Here is a 15134-nt window from a genome sequence, read left to right on the forward strand (position 1 = left end):
CAAAATAAAGCTCAGCATCTTTTCAATGGCCATCTAAAGAGCAATACAGGAAAAAACCCTAGACTCCTAGCATAGCACCCCATACAGTCAACAGAACCCAAATATATTACACCCAGTGTTAGCACATCAATTCCAAATAGGATTTCTTATGTAATACTTAATTAGGAGGGGACCTAGAAAGAGAATAGAGTTTAATATTTTCTAGAGTAAGACAGATCTTTTAGATTCTAAGAGCAATGGCATTATCACTACTCCATCCAAATATACCTTTGTAAGGAGGTAGAGTACGTCATGTAGACTAGGTCATTAGGCTTTTAATCCTACTTCCACCTCAGCCATCTGTTGCCTACTTTCATTTCTGCCTGTAAAGCCCTGCATATAAGTGCCTTACATAACTAAAAAAAAAACCCCCAAAACCCCCACCCCAGAGCAGGTACACTGGTCATAAATAAAGACCTGCATTACTTAACTAGGGCTAGTAATACTTACATAATGGATCTTACAATTCTATACAATACAAAGGATTGTTGTTTCAGCTCCAGTTCTTTTTCATGCCATTCTTATTTTATATGTGGATACTGAGTTTGGATTAATAAAAACACCTAAATCTCAACATTAACTTTAGAAAAGTGGCAAATTTTCCTTCTATATAATTCTAGAATCACCGTTCAGTGTGATTTATTTTTGAAGGAGATCATAAAGAACACTTATTTCCTGAAAAATGTGTCTCCCTTCCTTGAGGGCTTTTCCTGTTTTTAATTGGCCCTTACACTTCAGAACTCAGTGACACCTGCTGGCAGTAAACAACTATCCTGGTTCTAAGTAACACTAACAAAAAGGAAATACCAACTCCTTTGTGCATTGTACACTGTATTTGTGCATTGTACACTGTGCTGCTAGCCTACACTGGGACCTATTTAAATAACAAATTTCATTTTCACTTAAAAAATGGGGGGAAAGATGTTTATGAGGTTAGGTGATATACACATTGGGCACAATCAGGTTACTGCTAATGAAGTTCAAAAATGTATTGAAGACATAAAGGGCAGTAAATAAAATCATACAGACAATAACTGAATACACACATATGAGACAAGTAGGATAAACTGGTAAGTAATTAATGGGACTCTGTAACTTGTAAAGCAGGGTGTCAAGTAATTCACTGTAAATCAAAATGGAAGTTCAAAATGAATGTTTTCTTGTGTCTTGGAGGCAGGAATTGAGTTGTACATAATTAACAATGTAGTTTGTTTATTCTTCTTCTCAACAATGACAACAAAACAGTGAGGTGCACTATGGATCTCTTCCAAATAACACAATATCAGGACTTAATCAATGTGAACAGCACATACACTAATATACAACCTCTCATCTGATATTTCTTTCAATTTATCTATATTTCTTATTCCTCTACTCCTCCAATAGACTAAATCCCACTGTATACATCATCAGGTGTTATTTTTGTCTTTTACACTTGAGAAAACAACTACAACTTATGTGAATGTATTTCACAGAGATTGATTAAGGGGGAGATTTTCAAAAGCACCTACAGGATTTAGAAGCAAAAATCTCATTGACTTTCAATAAGACTTGTGCTCCTAAATACCTACAGCAGCACTTTTGAAAATATCCACTTCAAAGTCCTAAACTGTTGTATTAGATTGAACTGGACTACCTTTTGTGTTTATCATTGATCTTTATTGTATGTCAAATCCTTCTAATTATCTTTTCAACTACTGGTCCTGTATACTGTCTTCCATACTGCCTGTCTGCAGATACCTGCCAAATTTAGAGTCCACCAGGAGGACAATTTCTCAAAAACTAGATATAATTTCCTGCATGTTAAAAGACTTAAAGGTATTTCAAAAAGAAAAGTAACCTACTCTTCATAACTGTATTTAACTGAGATATGTGGTCCCTATTTGCATTCCATGGTGGGTATGTATGCATTCCATGCACCAGTGACTGGAAGATTCTTGGTAGCAGTGTCCATTGGTCCACACCTGCACTCCTCTTCTTCTCATGCTCTGATCTGAGGATATAGGGTGTGGAGCAGATCAACCGCCTCTCTAATTCCTTCTTTACTGCAATTTAAGTCTTCATGATCCAAAGCAGAAGGGAAGGAGAGTGGATAGTGGAATACAGATACGGACCACACATCTCAAAGAACTCCTGTTATGGAAGGTAGGTGACTTTACTTCTTCAAGTGCTGGTCCCTATATGTCTTCCTGATTAACAGAACTCAAGACAGAGGCGGGTGCAAGGATATCTGTTGTACTGATGACTGTAAGACTCCTGACCTAAATGATGTATCAGCCGAGGAAGCTTGTACCAGGACATAGTGTCTTGGGAAGGTAAGAATAGAACTTCATGTGGCAGCTTTACATATATGTCAAGGAATGGTATTACCTGAAGCAAAGCTACTACAGGGCCTGTGCCATGGTGGAGTGGACCTTCATTCCATAAGGTGGAGGATCATCCAATAACTGGTAACAGAGCAAGATACAGCCTGAAATCCACTTTGATAGCCTCTGGGAAGATATTGATTGCACTTCCATGTGTTCTGCTAAGGCCACAGCACTCTAGGTGATCTTCTAGAGCATTTTGATCTCTGACGATAGAACACCTATGCCTGATGTATGTCCAGGGAATGCAGTTTCTGGTCCTCAGTGGTGGTATGAGGCTTAGCAGAAAAACACAGGTTAAGTGTACAGTATGATTCAAGTAATGTCATTACCTCCCAACAAGACTTTCCCATCAGAAACCAATCATCTAGGCAGGGAAAGACTATCAAACCATGCACCGGAAGTGTGCGGCCACTACTGAAAGTACTTTAATAAATACTCTGGGCACTGTTGCCAGTCCGAAGGGAAGCACCCTGTATTGATAATGGTTTGCACCTATCATGAAATTCAGGAACCACCTGTGGGATGGGTGTTGATGTGGAAATAGGCATCCTTCATGTTGAGAGCTGTAAACCATTTGTTTTTATTTAGGGATGGGATTATCAAGACCAGGGTGACCATCCTGAATCTTAGCCTTCAGATAAAGACATTGAGGTGCTGGAGATCTAATATGGCTCTCAATATGACTCCCTTGCATAACAATAGGAGCTGCCATTTATCTAGAGGCTATATCTGCCACAAATACTATGGCTTAAAGGAAAGATCTGGCTAGCAGTGTACCCACTTCCATCAGGGCTTGGAATTGCCCTGTCCTCCTGAGGGAGTTTGTCTTTAAATTCTGCAAACTTGGAGTAGCTAATGAAATCATACTTTGCAAATAGTGCCTGATTATAGACTATACCAGTGGTTCTCAAACTTTTGTACTGGTGATCCCTTTCACATAGCAAGCCTCTGAGTGTGACCCCCTTTATAAATTAAAAACACTTTTTAATATATTTAACACCATTATAAATGCTGGAGGCAAAGCGGGGTTTGGGGTGGAGGCTGAGAGCTCGTGACCCCTCATATAATAATCTTGCAATCCCCTGAGGCATCCCGATCCCCAGTTTGAGAACTCCTGGACTATACAGAATTAGAGGCTGGTAATTTCTCCTTAGGAGGTTGAAGTGTTTGGCCTGCTTTTCTGAAGGGGTAGATCTGACATGTTGTTTTCTATTCCTCTCCATAACAGCTTGAACAACCAGAGAATTGGGGGCAGGATGAATGAAAAATATCTGTTCCCTTTGGAGGAATTTTTTGTCTGCCCTCTTACAAGTAGATTAACATGTCACTAGGACATGTCACGCCACTTTGGTTGGCTCTCGGATAGCCTTGCTGACAGAGAGTGCTACCCTAATAGGTCCCGTACTCTCCAAAATATTCAGATGTTTGTGGGATGACTCTTGGACTTTCTTCAAGGGGAACTGGAGGGCATCAGCAACCCCTTTGAAACAACTCCTGAAACTGCTTGTGATCATCTAAGGAAGACAGTGATGCTGGAGCAACTCTCTCACTGGGAGACGAAGACAATATACCAGAAGGTGCTGCTGGATCTGGCTCGTGGTTTTTTTTTTTTTGTCTTCCCCAGGAGCTCCCAGGGAAGTTCAGTCTGATCTCTTGGAGGAGAGGGATGGTGAGATTATCAGTGGTATCAAATGGATCTGGGATAATGCACATATGGGTCCCATGTTTCCCAGTAGAGCCAGCTAGAGGGATCCATCATGAGTTGGGGTAGACACCAAGGCATAGCGTATTGCCCATCCTGAGGATGGGGCAATCCCATTTTATGGAGTCATGACAGGCCCAAAAGATTCTGGAGCCTGTATCTGGGCTCACGTCCCTTGGAGGAGGTGATGAGGGTACTTATTCCATATCAGACTCACCCGAAGAAGAAAATATCCAAGGGCGGTGATGTTGGAAACGCTGATGAAAAATGACCCCAATCGTTAGAGGGAAGAGAACAGTCTCTTCCATAGTGTTAATGAATCAATGGTGTCAAAATCTCCCTTGTAAGAATTGGTTCACCTAAGAGGGAAGATTCCATATCTGGCAAGATGATGATGTCTTCCAAAGTGGTGTATTTGTCACCATGATGAGTTCTGTCTCTGTGAATTGCCAGTGTTAGCTCAGAAGAGTGTCGATGCTGATGATATATGGGGTAGTCATCTGCACATTGGTGTCAGAGATTGTACAGGCTGAATCTCATGCCTCTCTTTACACAGTAATGATGATCCTGCTCCCACCAATGGTGCCAAAGTAGAAGTATTCTTAGTCTTTGAAGTCTGGAGTTCAATACCATGCCTTTAATGGATTTTTGAGCATCCTGGTAACAGGTGTGATGACTAACCCAACTTTGAAGGTGTACAGCAGGGGTCCCCAATGCGCTGCCCATGGGTGCAATGGCACCCGCCAGGGCAGTTGTGTGCACCCGCAGGACACCGCGCCGCTGAAATGCCGCAGCCAGAGAACTGCCAGCTGAAATGCCACCAAAAAGCATTGCCATTTCTTGGCGGCATTTGGTGGCAACGCTTCTTGCTGCTGACACTTCTCGGCGGCATTTTGGCAGCGGGGTGTCTGGCGCCTGCCACAGTCTTCTGGGAATAAGAATATGCTATTCCCACAGAAAGGTTGGGGACCACTGGTGTAGGGGATGCAGCCCTCTCTTTAGAAGTAGATCTGGAGGTGAATTTCTCTTGCATATTTAGAGAGGTCTTCTTACCCTTGGAGTCAGCCCGAGATGAAGAGTCCTTGGCTCTACCCTTGCTTGCTGCTGTGTCTGAAGTGGTGGTGTTGGGCAGTGCATTCCTTGACACCTAAGCCCACTGTTCAGGGGGGGTCTGCCCAGCCCAGATCCAACTGAGGCCTCAGTCTGCTGCATAAGGTGCTTCCTGAGCCTGAAATCTCACACTTGAAGGGTTTGGGGTGCGAAGAAGCTGCAGATACTACTCTTAATGGAGATATGAGCTTCTCCAAGGCAGTAGAGACACCTCTGGTGGTGGTTGCCGAGAACAAAAGAATGGAGGCAGATGATGGGTTCCAGGCAGAAGCCTGGAATCCTGGGCATACTCAGAGTCCTGTACCAGGAAGGATGGGGAAGTGGGGGCTAAAATCTAACTGTCTAAAGCTAACTAAACTATACTAAGCAGAGTTATTTACAATATTTACTGTTTGTTAATATTTATAGGAATAGTGTTGGAGGATAAATCGATGGACACTGCAGGGTTCCATCTCAGACCATGTGGCACTAACAAGGAGCTGCAGAGGCAGTCAGTCCATACCACCCATTATACTCTCAGATCAGAGCTTGAGCAGAAGGGTGCAGTAGCGTTGCCAGTGTCTGTCTGGTTGTTGACCGGAACACTCAGTCGAAAAGGGACCTTGGTAGCTCCAGTCAGCACTGCTGACCGGGCCATTAAAAGTCCAGTTGGCGCAGGACTGGCAGGCTCCCCACCTGGCTCCACGTGGCTCCCAGAAGCAGCGCCATGTCCTTTGGCTCCTAGGAGGGATGGCTAGCTGACCCTGCCCAAGCTCCAGCTCTGCAGCTCCCATTGGCTGTCAATTGGATTTTTTTTTAATGCCATCTTGGTGAATGGCTGTGAGGTGGAATCAACCAGTGTTTTACAATTGTTTTTTTTATTATTATTATGGGCCAATGGGAGCTGTGGGGGTGGCACCTGTGAGCAGAAGCACTGTGCAGAGCTGCCTGTCACCCCTGCACCTAGCATCCAAGGGACATGTTACCACTTCTGGGGAGCTACCTGAGGCAAGGACCATCTCGAGCACACCTTTTCCCACACCCCAACCCCCTGCTCCAGCCCTCAGCCCCCTCCTGCACTCCGAACCTCTCAGCTTCATCCCCCCAGCCCGGATCCCCATCCTGCACCCCAAACCCTTCATCCCCACCCCATAACCTGCACCCCCAGCCAGAGCCCTCACCCCCCCCCCAGCACCCCAACCTCTGCCCCAGCCCGGAGCCCCATCGTGCACCCAAACACCCTCCCAGAGCCTGCACCCCACACGCCCTCCTGCATCCCAATCCCCTGCCCCAGCTCAGAACTCCCCCTGCACCCCAAACCTCTCATCCCCAGCCCCCAACCCAGAGCCTGTATCCCCAGCCAGACCCCTCACCCCTTCTCACACCCTAGCCCCCTGCCCAAGCCCAAGTCCCCTCCCACACCCTGAGTCCCTCATTTCTGGCCCCACCATGGAGCCTGCACCCCAAGCTGAAGCCCTCACCCCTTCCCACACACCAACTCCCTGCCCCAGCCCCGTGAAAATGAGTGAGTGAGGGTCAGGGAGAGCAAGCAACAGAGGGAGAGGGAGAGGGAGTGAGTGGCGGATGGGCCTCGGAGAAGGTGCAGGCCTCAGAAGAGGGGCGAGGCAAGGTTTTGTGTGATTAGAAAGTTGGCAACCCTAGGGTGCAGGCATGGACTAATGGATAATACTAGCAAGAATCTTCCAGTCTCGGGCACACGGGGTAAATGCATACCCACAGTGGAATACATAAAGGGAGAAACATTTGATCAGTCAGATTTTACACCAGGATGTAAGCCTACTTGGTATTTATCTTGAAATCCTTATCAAAATAGTTTGCTGTGGTAAATTATGTTTGATTAAAATACCAATAGATTGTACACGAAAATCAAAGAACCCCAAATGCACAAATAACAAAACAGTCAAACTTCCTTCAGCATACAAAGGCACTGTACCAACAAACAAAAAAATCCCTCTTCTCCTCAGAACCAGGCCTTCCATGCCACTCCAATGTGTAAGGAAATCTCCCCCAACTCAATCATCTAGAGTTAGGATGATCAACGCATTTATCTTACCTCTGCCACAAGCCAGGCACAGTTTACTCTGTGAAAACTTTTCATCAATCAGAAAACAGTATATTCAAAGGGCAAGTGAATTGTGCCTAAATCAAGAGGGTTGGCATATTTGCTGCACTTCCCTCTTGACCAGGATGTGTTTTATATACCCCAAACCTATTATGAACTCCAGGAGCTTCACTATTTTAAAAGGTGACTCTGATAACAACCATGCAAGATTTTACTTTGTTAAGTGATCTGAGATCTTGATTATTTTAAACGGTATTAGAGGCCACTGAATTTCATATATCCATACTCAAGGTAGCAACAATACTTCACTATTGTAGGAATTAGCCATTGTAAGGCATGCATCTTTTGTTCTTTGCTGCCCCCTCATGTTTTTTCACGTGTACTTTACTCCCTGCTCTTCACCAATGGAATCACAGAAGCTAGAAAAGACAAAAACCTCTAGATCATTCAGCACATCTCCTTGCAGCATTATACTGTACAGTTCTTTGTCCAGTTTAGCTTTAAAAGTTTCAAGTGACAGGATGTTAATCACGTCTTCTGGGAGACTAGTCTACAGTCTACATCGTTAGGAAGATTTTCTGATATTCAGAAAAAATGCTCTATCTTAATTTCATCCTATTGCTCTATTAAGCTTTTCAGATCCATTGTTGATTTTGATGAAGAGTGTGTGTATGTGTGGTGATGACAAATATACAGAATGGAAAACTATTACATAGTTATTTTTTAAAAATAGTTTGGTTTCACATTTCAAGGCTGATATCACTTATTCAGTTACTGTGCTCAAGGTTAATAGTCAGTCATATTTTTCAATGAAAGAAAATCATATTGTTTCAAATATTTCCATATTGTCATTTAATTTGGAGCATATTTTTTCTAAAGCTGCTAGGTCATTCCTAGAGATAATTCAGTCTGTAATTCTTGGAGGTAGAGGGCTTTATATTTTCTTAGTTTGAGTTTTTAGCTACTATTAGTGCTTTGTAGAGCCATCTTTCTATTCCATTGATTACAGTATATAATTTAGTGTGGAGGGACTATTACCTAAGAGGTCAGGAATTTGCAGAGGTATGATTCCTAGAACTTGCTTCTCAATATACTCTTATTATACATTTTCTCACCTCATTTATTTTAATCTTTCCATTTCTGATTTGCATCTGTAGCCTTTTCTTTTCTTGTCTTTTCTTTTTAAAAATGAAGCTGCTGTCATTTCTGAAAGGGCCTAATATGTGTGAATGTGGATATTTAGTTTTATTAATTTTTATTATATTAAAAAAACTGCCTATCTTAGGCTGTAAGGAGCCTGATGAACTATTAAGAACAAATCCATAATAGTAAAATAAAACAACTGTAAAACACTGGTTGATTCCACCTCACAGCCATTCAGCAAGATGACATAAAAAAAAAAAATCCTTCACCTCTCAGTTCATTCCAAGAAAAGTCTAAACACCACCCTTCAGAAGCTCTATTTAAAGAAACCACTAAAGGAGAACAATTGTTTAGAACATGTCAGACAGTGGGATATTTGGTCATCAGTATCAGCTGTGGTTTTTAGTGCATATACCTAAGCATGTTGGACAGTTCCTCTAGAGCCAGATTGTGGGGCAAGAACCAGGAGCTACGCTTTCCATGTGAATGTGGACAAATTAATGTCAGTAGGACATACTCCAATTAATAAGTAAATACTCCATATTGAACTAAACAACTACTGCCCATTTTAAAAGCCACCCATCTCTTTCCTCACCTTCAACCATGTAGCAATACTTTCTTTAAAGAGCTCTGGTCAAATGATCCAATGGCCTGGTTGCCATAATTCCTGCCAAACAGTTTGAAAATTTTTATTCATGTGCTACTGTACAATGAATTTCAGTAGCACTTCATTCCAGCTAAAGCATTTTTTCTCCTCACATGTGCTTCCCTGAAATGAATATCTATAAAGAACAGTTCCTTTTGATCTCAGTGAAGAAAATCCATATTCCCTTCCTTATTTCCTTTGCATCCCTTCCTCACCTTTTCTTTTTCATACCTCCCACCATGCTGCCTCTTACACTAGGAATTCCCTTCACATTCTGGCATCCTCCGTCTCCTCATTCAAATCCTTCCTGAGAACACAATTTTTCCAGGAAGCCTATCAACCTTAATCTACCACCCAAAGTGCTTATTATTTACTTTCGTGACAATGCATCTTCCAGTCATCTAGTTTAATAGACTTGTGCCTGGTGCCCTCAGGTTCCTGCTGGCAGTGTTAGCAATGCTGTCTGTACTGCTGTGATGAGTGTTCCACTTGTCTGCTGGTAGGAGTGTTTAGAGCACCAAGAGCAGCACTGACAAGAAGACTTTCCAGCAGCAAGGAAGGCCAGATAGTCAGCACTTCAAACACCTCTGTCAAGAGGCCAAGGGGCAAGGGTGGCGCCAGAAAAGGATTGCTTTTTTAATTGTTCTGAGAAAGAATGATACAAGCATTTTTCCTGCCTTTCTCCCTTTGTGCACTGCTTTGGTGTAACATGCATTACCATGATTTTATATGGCTCAGGCAGGTATCTATGCAAACTTCTCTGCTTAGTCATGAAGGTCTGTTACTATGGAAACAACAATAATATCAAATACAACATTATGTCTAGGGATGGGCAAACCAGTTCAGGCAAAATACCATCCAGCTTCAACCCTTACTCATTAGCCAAAGTGAATCCTAATCCTTTTCATGGTCTGCAGTGATTTAATACTTTTTCCAACCCTTAAAGTCTTTTGGCCGTTCAGATCCGACCACCCTAATGTGTAGGTTGGTCATGGGAGATCTGGTGGCCTTTCTGGTGGAGCATGTTAACATTACATTAAATTAAACTACTCCTACACTTCACTGCTCTCTACTGTTGCTCCCTTTAAATTTCCTAGCACAGAAATATTTTCTAGTTAAATTGCACCCTGAGTGCACCTCATACCTTACAGGAATTCAAACCTCAAATGATGTATTGCTTCTGACATGCACGTTGCACTCCAGGGATTAAGTAAAGGGAAACCTCCAGATCAGTGGGAAATTGTAAGAGCGCAACAGTGTCATCCAGCAGAAAGTATCCTGGGTCCTGCTGTTTGGGCAGCTATTCCTGCTGGAAGAAAGAAATTGGCACAAGGCCTTCCCTGGTAGAGGAGCTGGTAAGGCACTGGCTTGTGTGTGTGCAGATGTGCACGTACAGCCTCTCTTTAGGGTATCATCACATTGTGGGATGCAATCCAGACCAGAGAGAGGTTGTATCATTGCTTGGCCCATAACCCTGGGATCCTCACAATGCTTTGCTGTTGTAGTTCCTAACCTGTGCACCCACAAACAGCCAAACAACTTGCCGGTCACACCCTGAGTGTCTGTGTATAGCTGCAGCCTGCCAGCAACACTCCAGTCACATTCTGGATTCCAGAAGCCTTCGTTACCACCTGCAGGGTAACCCCAACACACACCCAGTCCTCAATATTCCCCAAAAACATGTATTCTGCACTGTCCAGCCCTCTCTGGGGCAGTTCAGATATTAGAGATCATTTGCCCTTATAAAGGGTTAATATACAACAGTTTGCTACTTTAATTGGCGTTACCACACAATTCAGCTTAAACACAACGTTGGATTAGTTTTGATTAAAAAATACAACTTTTTTAACTACAAAGAGATAGATTTTAAGTGAGTACAATTATAAGGTATTAAAGTCAGAAATGGTTACAAGAGAAATAAAGATAAAACATTTTCTAGTAACTAAAACTTAACAAACTAGACTTTGTTCGAGGTAAAATCTTTACCACATGTTCCCAGCAACATTGCTAACCAAATTCTCAGGTCAGGATGCCCTCCCAAAGTCAAAGGGCTGGTTTCTTTGTCTTCTTATGTCAAAGAGATAGGGAGAGAAAGAAAGAGAGAATACCTGGGGTCTTTTTTGCCCCTCACTTTTATTCCAGTTACCCGTTGAAATGCATTTTCCTAAGGGTTGCCCCTAGATAAAGTTCCTTCCCACTGTGAGGATGGAGACATGGAGTCTCATGGTGAAAAAGTTTCCACGTTGTTGTTGTTTATTAAAATGTAGATTGATCTATTCCTGTCCTCCTTCTGTTGCCAAAGAATGGCCACTTGACTGGTGTTTGTGTAACCGACACAAACCCCGTACAGAGAGAGAGAGAAAGAGATTAATGAGTTTGCTCTACAGCCTTAGCAAACAGTCTTATGGCTTTTAGCTCATGTGGTAGAGGCTCATGCACTAAGCTCCAGAGGCCCTAGGTTTGATCCCGCCTGCCAACGACAAGGGTCTGTCAGCATTACAAGTGGGGGCTCATCCGGGATTTGAACTGGGAAGTCTCTGAAGCTCAGGACACGCTTCCTCAGCTATGGGAAGTATGTAGCCCACACACCTCCTAGGTGTGGTGTTCTGTCCCATCTAGTGGCACTGAGACCACTTAGAGAGAGAGAGAGAGATTAATGAGTCTACTCTACAGCCTTAGCTAACGCCCATATGGCTTTTAGCTTATGCAGTAGAGGCTCATGCACTAAGCTACAGCGGCGCAGATTTGATCCCGCCCACTGACGACTGGTGTCTGTTGGTGTTACATTTTCCAATCAACTTTGATGACACCTGGCTAGAGAAGTTAATAGTCCTTTGTCTTTGAGGAACAGGTTCACTCCCTCTCAGGACTTCTCGGGTAAATACATGTAAGTCAAAATTTCAGCTTAATTCATAACTTTACATATAATGTTGTTACACACATTTCACCATATTATTGACCACTGAGTTATTAGTTTTCAAATGATACCTCAACAAGGCATATTTTGTACAAAGATTATTACAGTAGTGTGTATGGTTTGAATATAGGAATGCTTTTGGTCACAATTATCAGATATTTTCTTTTATTATTTGGAATTTTTCTGTGCTACAGACTTTCTGAATCCTTGAATCTATAGGAAGGGGCCAAAATTAATGGAAAAAAAAGAACCTAAAACCTATCTCCTTTAAAGGCAATAGAGTCTGGATAATCAAAGTGTGAAAAATGGGAAATTTCTGCAATTAAAAATAAGCAGAATAGCAAACAATAATTTAAATGGTTCATGGCTGCTAGCATGAAACCAACCCCCAATATTACCTCTTCAAAGAATGCATTAACAAGAGGTTATGGTTACAGTTGTCATGGGGAACAGTTACAATTAAAGAGAGATCTATGCAGCTAGTTTTTTCCTCATTTCTTTAATTACCATGCATTTAAGAATTATTATAAAAGAATCTTAATTGCAGATGATTTTCAATGTGTAAAGAAGTGGGTTTTAAAAAGCTCAAAAGTGAAAAGCCGTTCAATCAAACTCTGATCCACATGTGTGAAGCAGGAAGCAGAGCTGTGCATAACTTGTCATGAAATCAGCAAGCGAGGTGAGCATTTGCAGCATCAGTGAACTTCAGGCTGACTTCCAAGTGCTATGGAGGAATTTAGACTTTATGAAAGAAACCATGCAGAACACAGCAATTGTACATTATTTCAACCCTAAACCAGGTCAAACTTTGTGGTTTTGGCCAAGCTTCCCTTCAAGTATCAGGATTCACTCAAACTCTGAACTCAAAGTGTAACTCAATGAGTATGAATCCATCTGAACAAAACAAGCAAACAAAAAATGTTGAACAGGAAACTTACGCTCCTAAGTCACTTACGTACTTTTGAAAACTTTCCACTGTCTACGCTGGGTACTAAATCATACTAAGACATTGCCTCAGTACCTGCAGAACTGCAATTTCCAATCAGTACGTCAATTTGTTGCCTGTGCCTACATTTCAGTGCATCAATTTACCAATATACAGTATTACCAGATAGTCACTTATGGATACACGCAGAAGAAAATGAGGACAAAAGACCTTGGTTTATTGACATTTCCACCACCTCAAAAACAAAGTTTTGGAATGAACTCACATTAACATGAAGGATATATCTATATCTAGACATCCATGTCTAATATGACATATCACTGGAAAGAACTAATTTGCTATTTGTGGTAAAAATTAACCAAAATCTTATTTATAAAATAAACTTATGGATGTAAAACAATATACTGTTTTTATTTCAAAAGAGCCATACATTTCTGAATTACATTTTGATTTAATAAATAATTATTTAGTTTCTGAAGACCATTATACTTTCACTTTGTGCTTATATTAATCTCTCTTACCTGTTATAGTTGCTTTGTTGATGGATGGTTGGTTACACATGGGTGACCGTCTGACAATGGGAAAAAAAAAGGCATAAATGTGTCAAGTTTGTATATTAGTGCATTCTTTAAACCATTGTTTGAAAACACTTTTATTTGAGAGATTATTTGGGGTTGGAATGTATAGAAACTGACAAAAATAGTTCATTCAGAGTACATACAGAGGTGAACAGAACTCACAAATGAACCTCATATTATTTCACAGCTTGCGAACTCCAGCTTGGGACGTTTTCAGGCATTACAACTGCACTGAAAAATTGTGCTTAAACACAGTTTACATTTACTTATATTTAAATGAAGTTGTAACACAGTTTGGGAAGGACCAGGTCCTTATCTAGCACAATTTCTCTAACCCCACATTACCTGGCCAAACAGAAGCAGGCCTGCATACCACCTAATACAACTTTACATTCATTCAACTATAAAGTTTTTGGGATGGTTGCAGTGAATCCATACCCAATCACCATTTGCAGTGACATGCAAGTAGATTCTTTGGAGCTTCCAGAATTCCAGGAGACCTGGAGTGAAATCCCATTCCTACTGAAGTCAATGATTCACACTGACGTCAATGGAGCCAGGATTTCATGACCCCTGATTTGGAAATTGAAGGGCATTGACCATTACATTAATTTAACCCTCTTAGTCTACTTGGCTACAGAGTGTAGGTAAATGTGGAAAGAAAAATAAGGAATGATAAGAATGCCACAATTAATTATGAACCTGGACGTAGAGCAGGGGTAGGCAAACTTTTTGGCCAGAGGGCCACATTGGGGTTGCAAAACTGTATTGAGGGCCGGGTAGGGAAGAGCATATTTTAACTGTTGTATTTCTACAAACCATAACTAGTACAAACTCCTCAGAGAGATCCTACAAACCTTATTAAATACTATAAAACCTTGATTCATTCCCTTAGCACCCTCCATCCTGTGCACTGAATGAGGCAGGGCTCCTATAGAAAAAATATTATGCGACCCTGCAATTAGAGACTGAAGATTATTGTGACATGTGTGCACAAAGATAAAATAAAAGTACAAAGGCGAAGGAACAGGCAACCTTAATTCCAGTATTTCCAAATTTTGAATGCTGACTATACAACCAATATATGTTCTGTTAATTTAGTTTTTTAAATCTAATCTAATATAAATTGTGTGAAAATTCCTACTGCATACAATAAGGTAGACCAGTCATATTGGTATTACTTTGATATTAAATTGGTACTAATATGAAGCTTTTAGAATACAATTTCAATAGACAGCATTCTAAAAAGAAACTGTCTAGCGTCAAATCCCTCACATTGGGATACTACAGCATAGAGGCATGTCTCCTGGCTGGGAGATGGCAGTAGCCCATCTTGGGGAAAGGTTGCACTGAATATTATATAATAAGGCCCCATGAATCAACAGTATGTAGGAGAAGGAAAATTCTGAATTCAAACTAGGCAAACAGAGCTCACTTAGCCTCTTCTGGCAAGTCCGTCTAGGAGAAGGAAAACTCTCATTTCAAATCTGAGCAATCCAACCACTGATACCTGTCCCTAGCAGGCCAGCTGGCTATGCCATGGCATACCCACGAGCTGGACAGGGTGGATTGGTCTAACAAGCCATTACATTTGAAACTCACTTATTACAGAAACAGGACAG

At 41.6% G+C, this 15134-nt stretch overlaps 1 protein-coding gene across 11 annotated transcripts in view; it reads right to left on the reverse strand.

Annotated features, from left to right (window-relative positions):
* The window catches only part of PDE4D (phosphodiesterase 4D), a 769499-nt gene that overhangs the window by 139722 nt on the left and 614643 nt on the right, over nucleotides 1-15134 (reverse strand). For all 11 annotated transcript variants that reach the window (XM_073343989.1, XM_073343991.1, XM_073343992.1 and 8 more), the window contains one exon: nucleotides 13456-13505. In XM_073343989.1, coding sequence (XP_073200090.1) covers nucleotides 13456-13505 — 50 coding nt within the window. The remainder of the gene's footprint in view (nucleotides 1-13455; nucleotides 13506-15134) is intronic.

This window comes from Lepidochelys kempii, chromosome 5, assembly GCF_965140265.1.
Source record: "Lepidochelys kempii isolate rLepKem1 chromosome 5, rLepKem1.hap2, whole genome shotgun sequence".
NCBI lineage: Eukaryota > Metazoa > Chordata > Testudines > Cheloniidae > Lepidochelys > Lepidochelys kempii.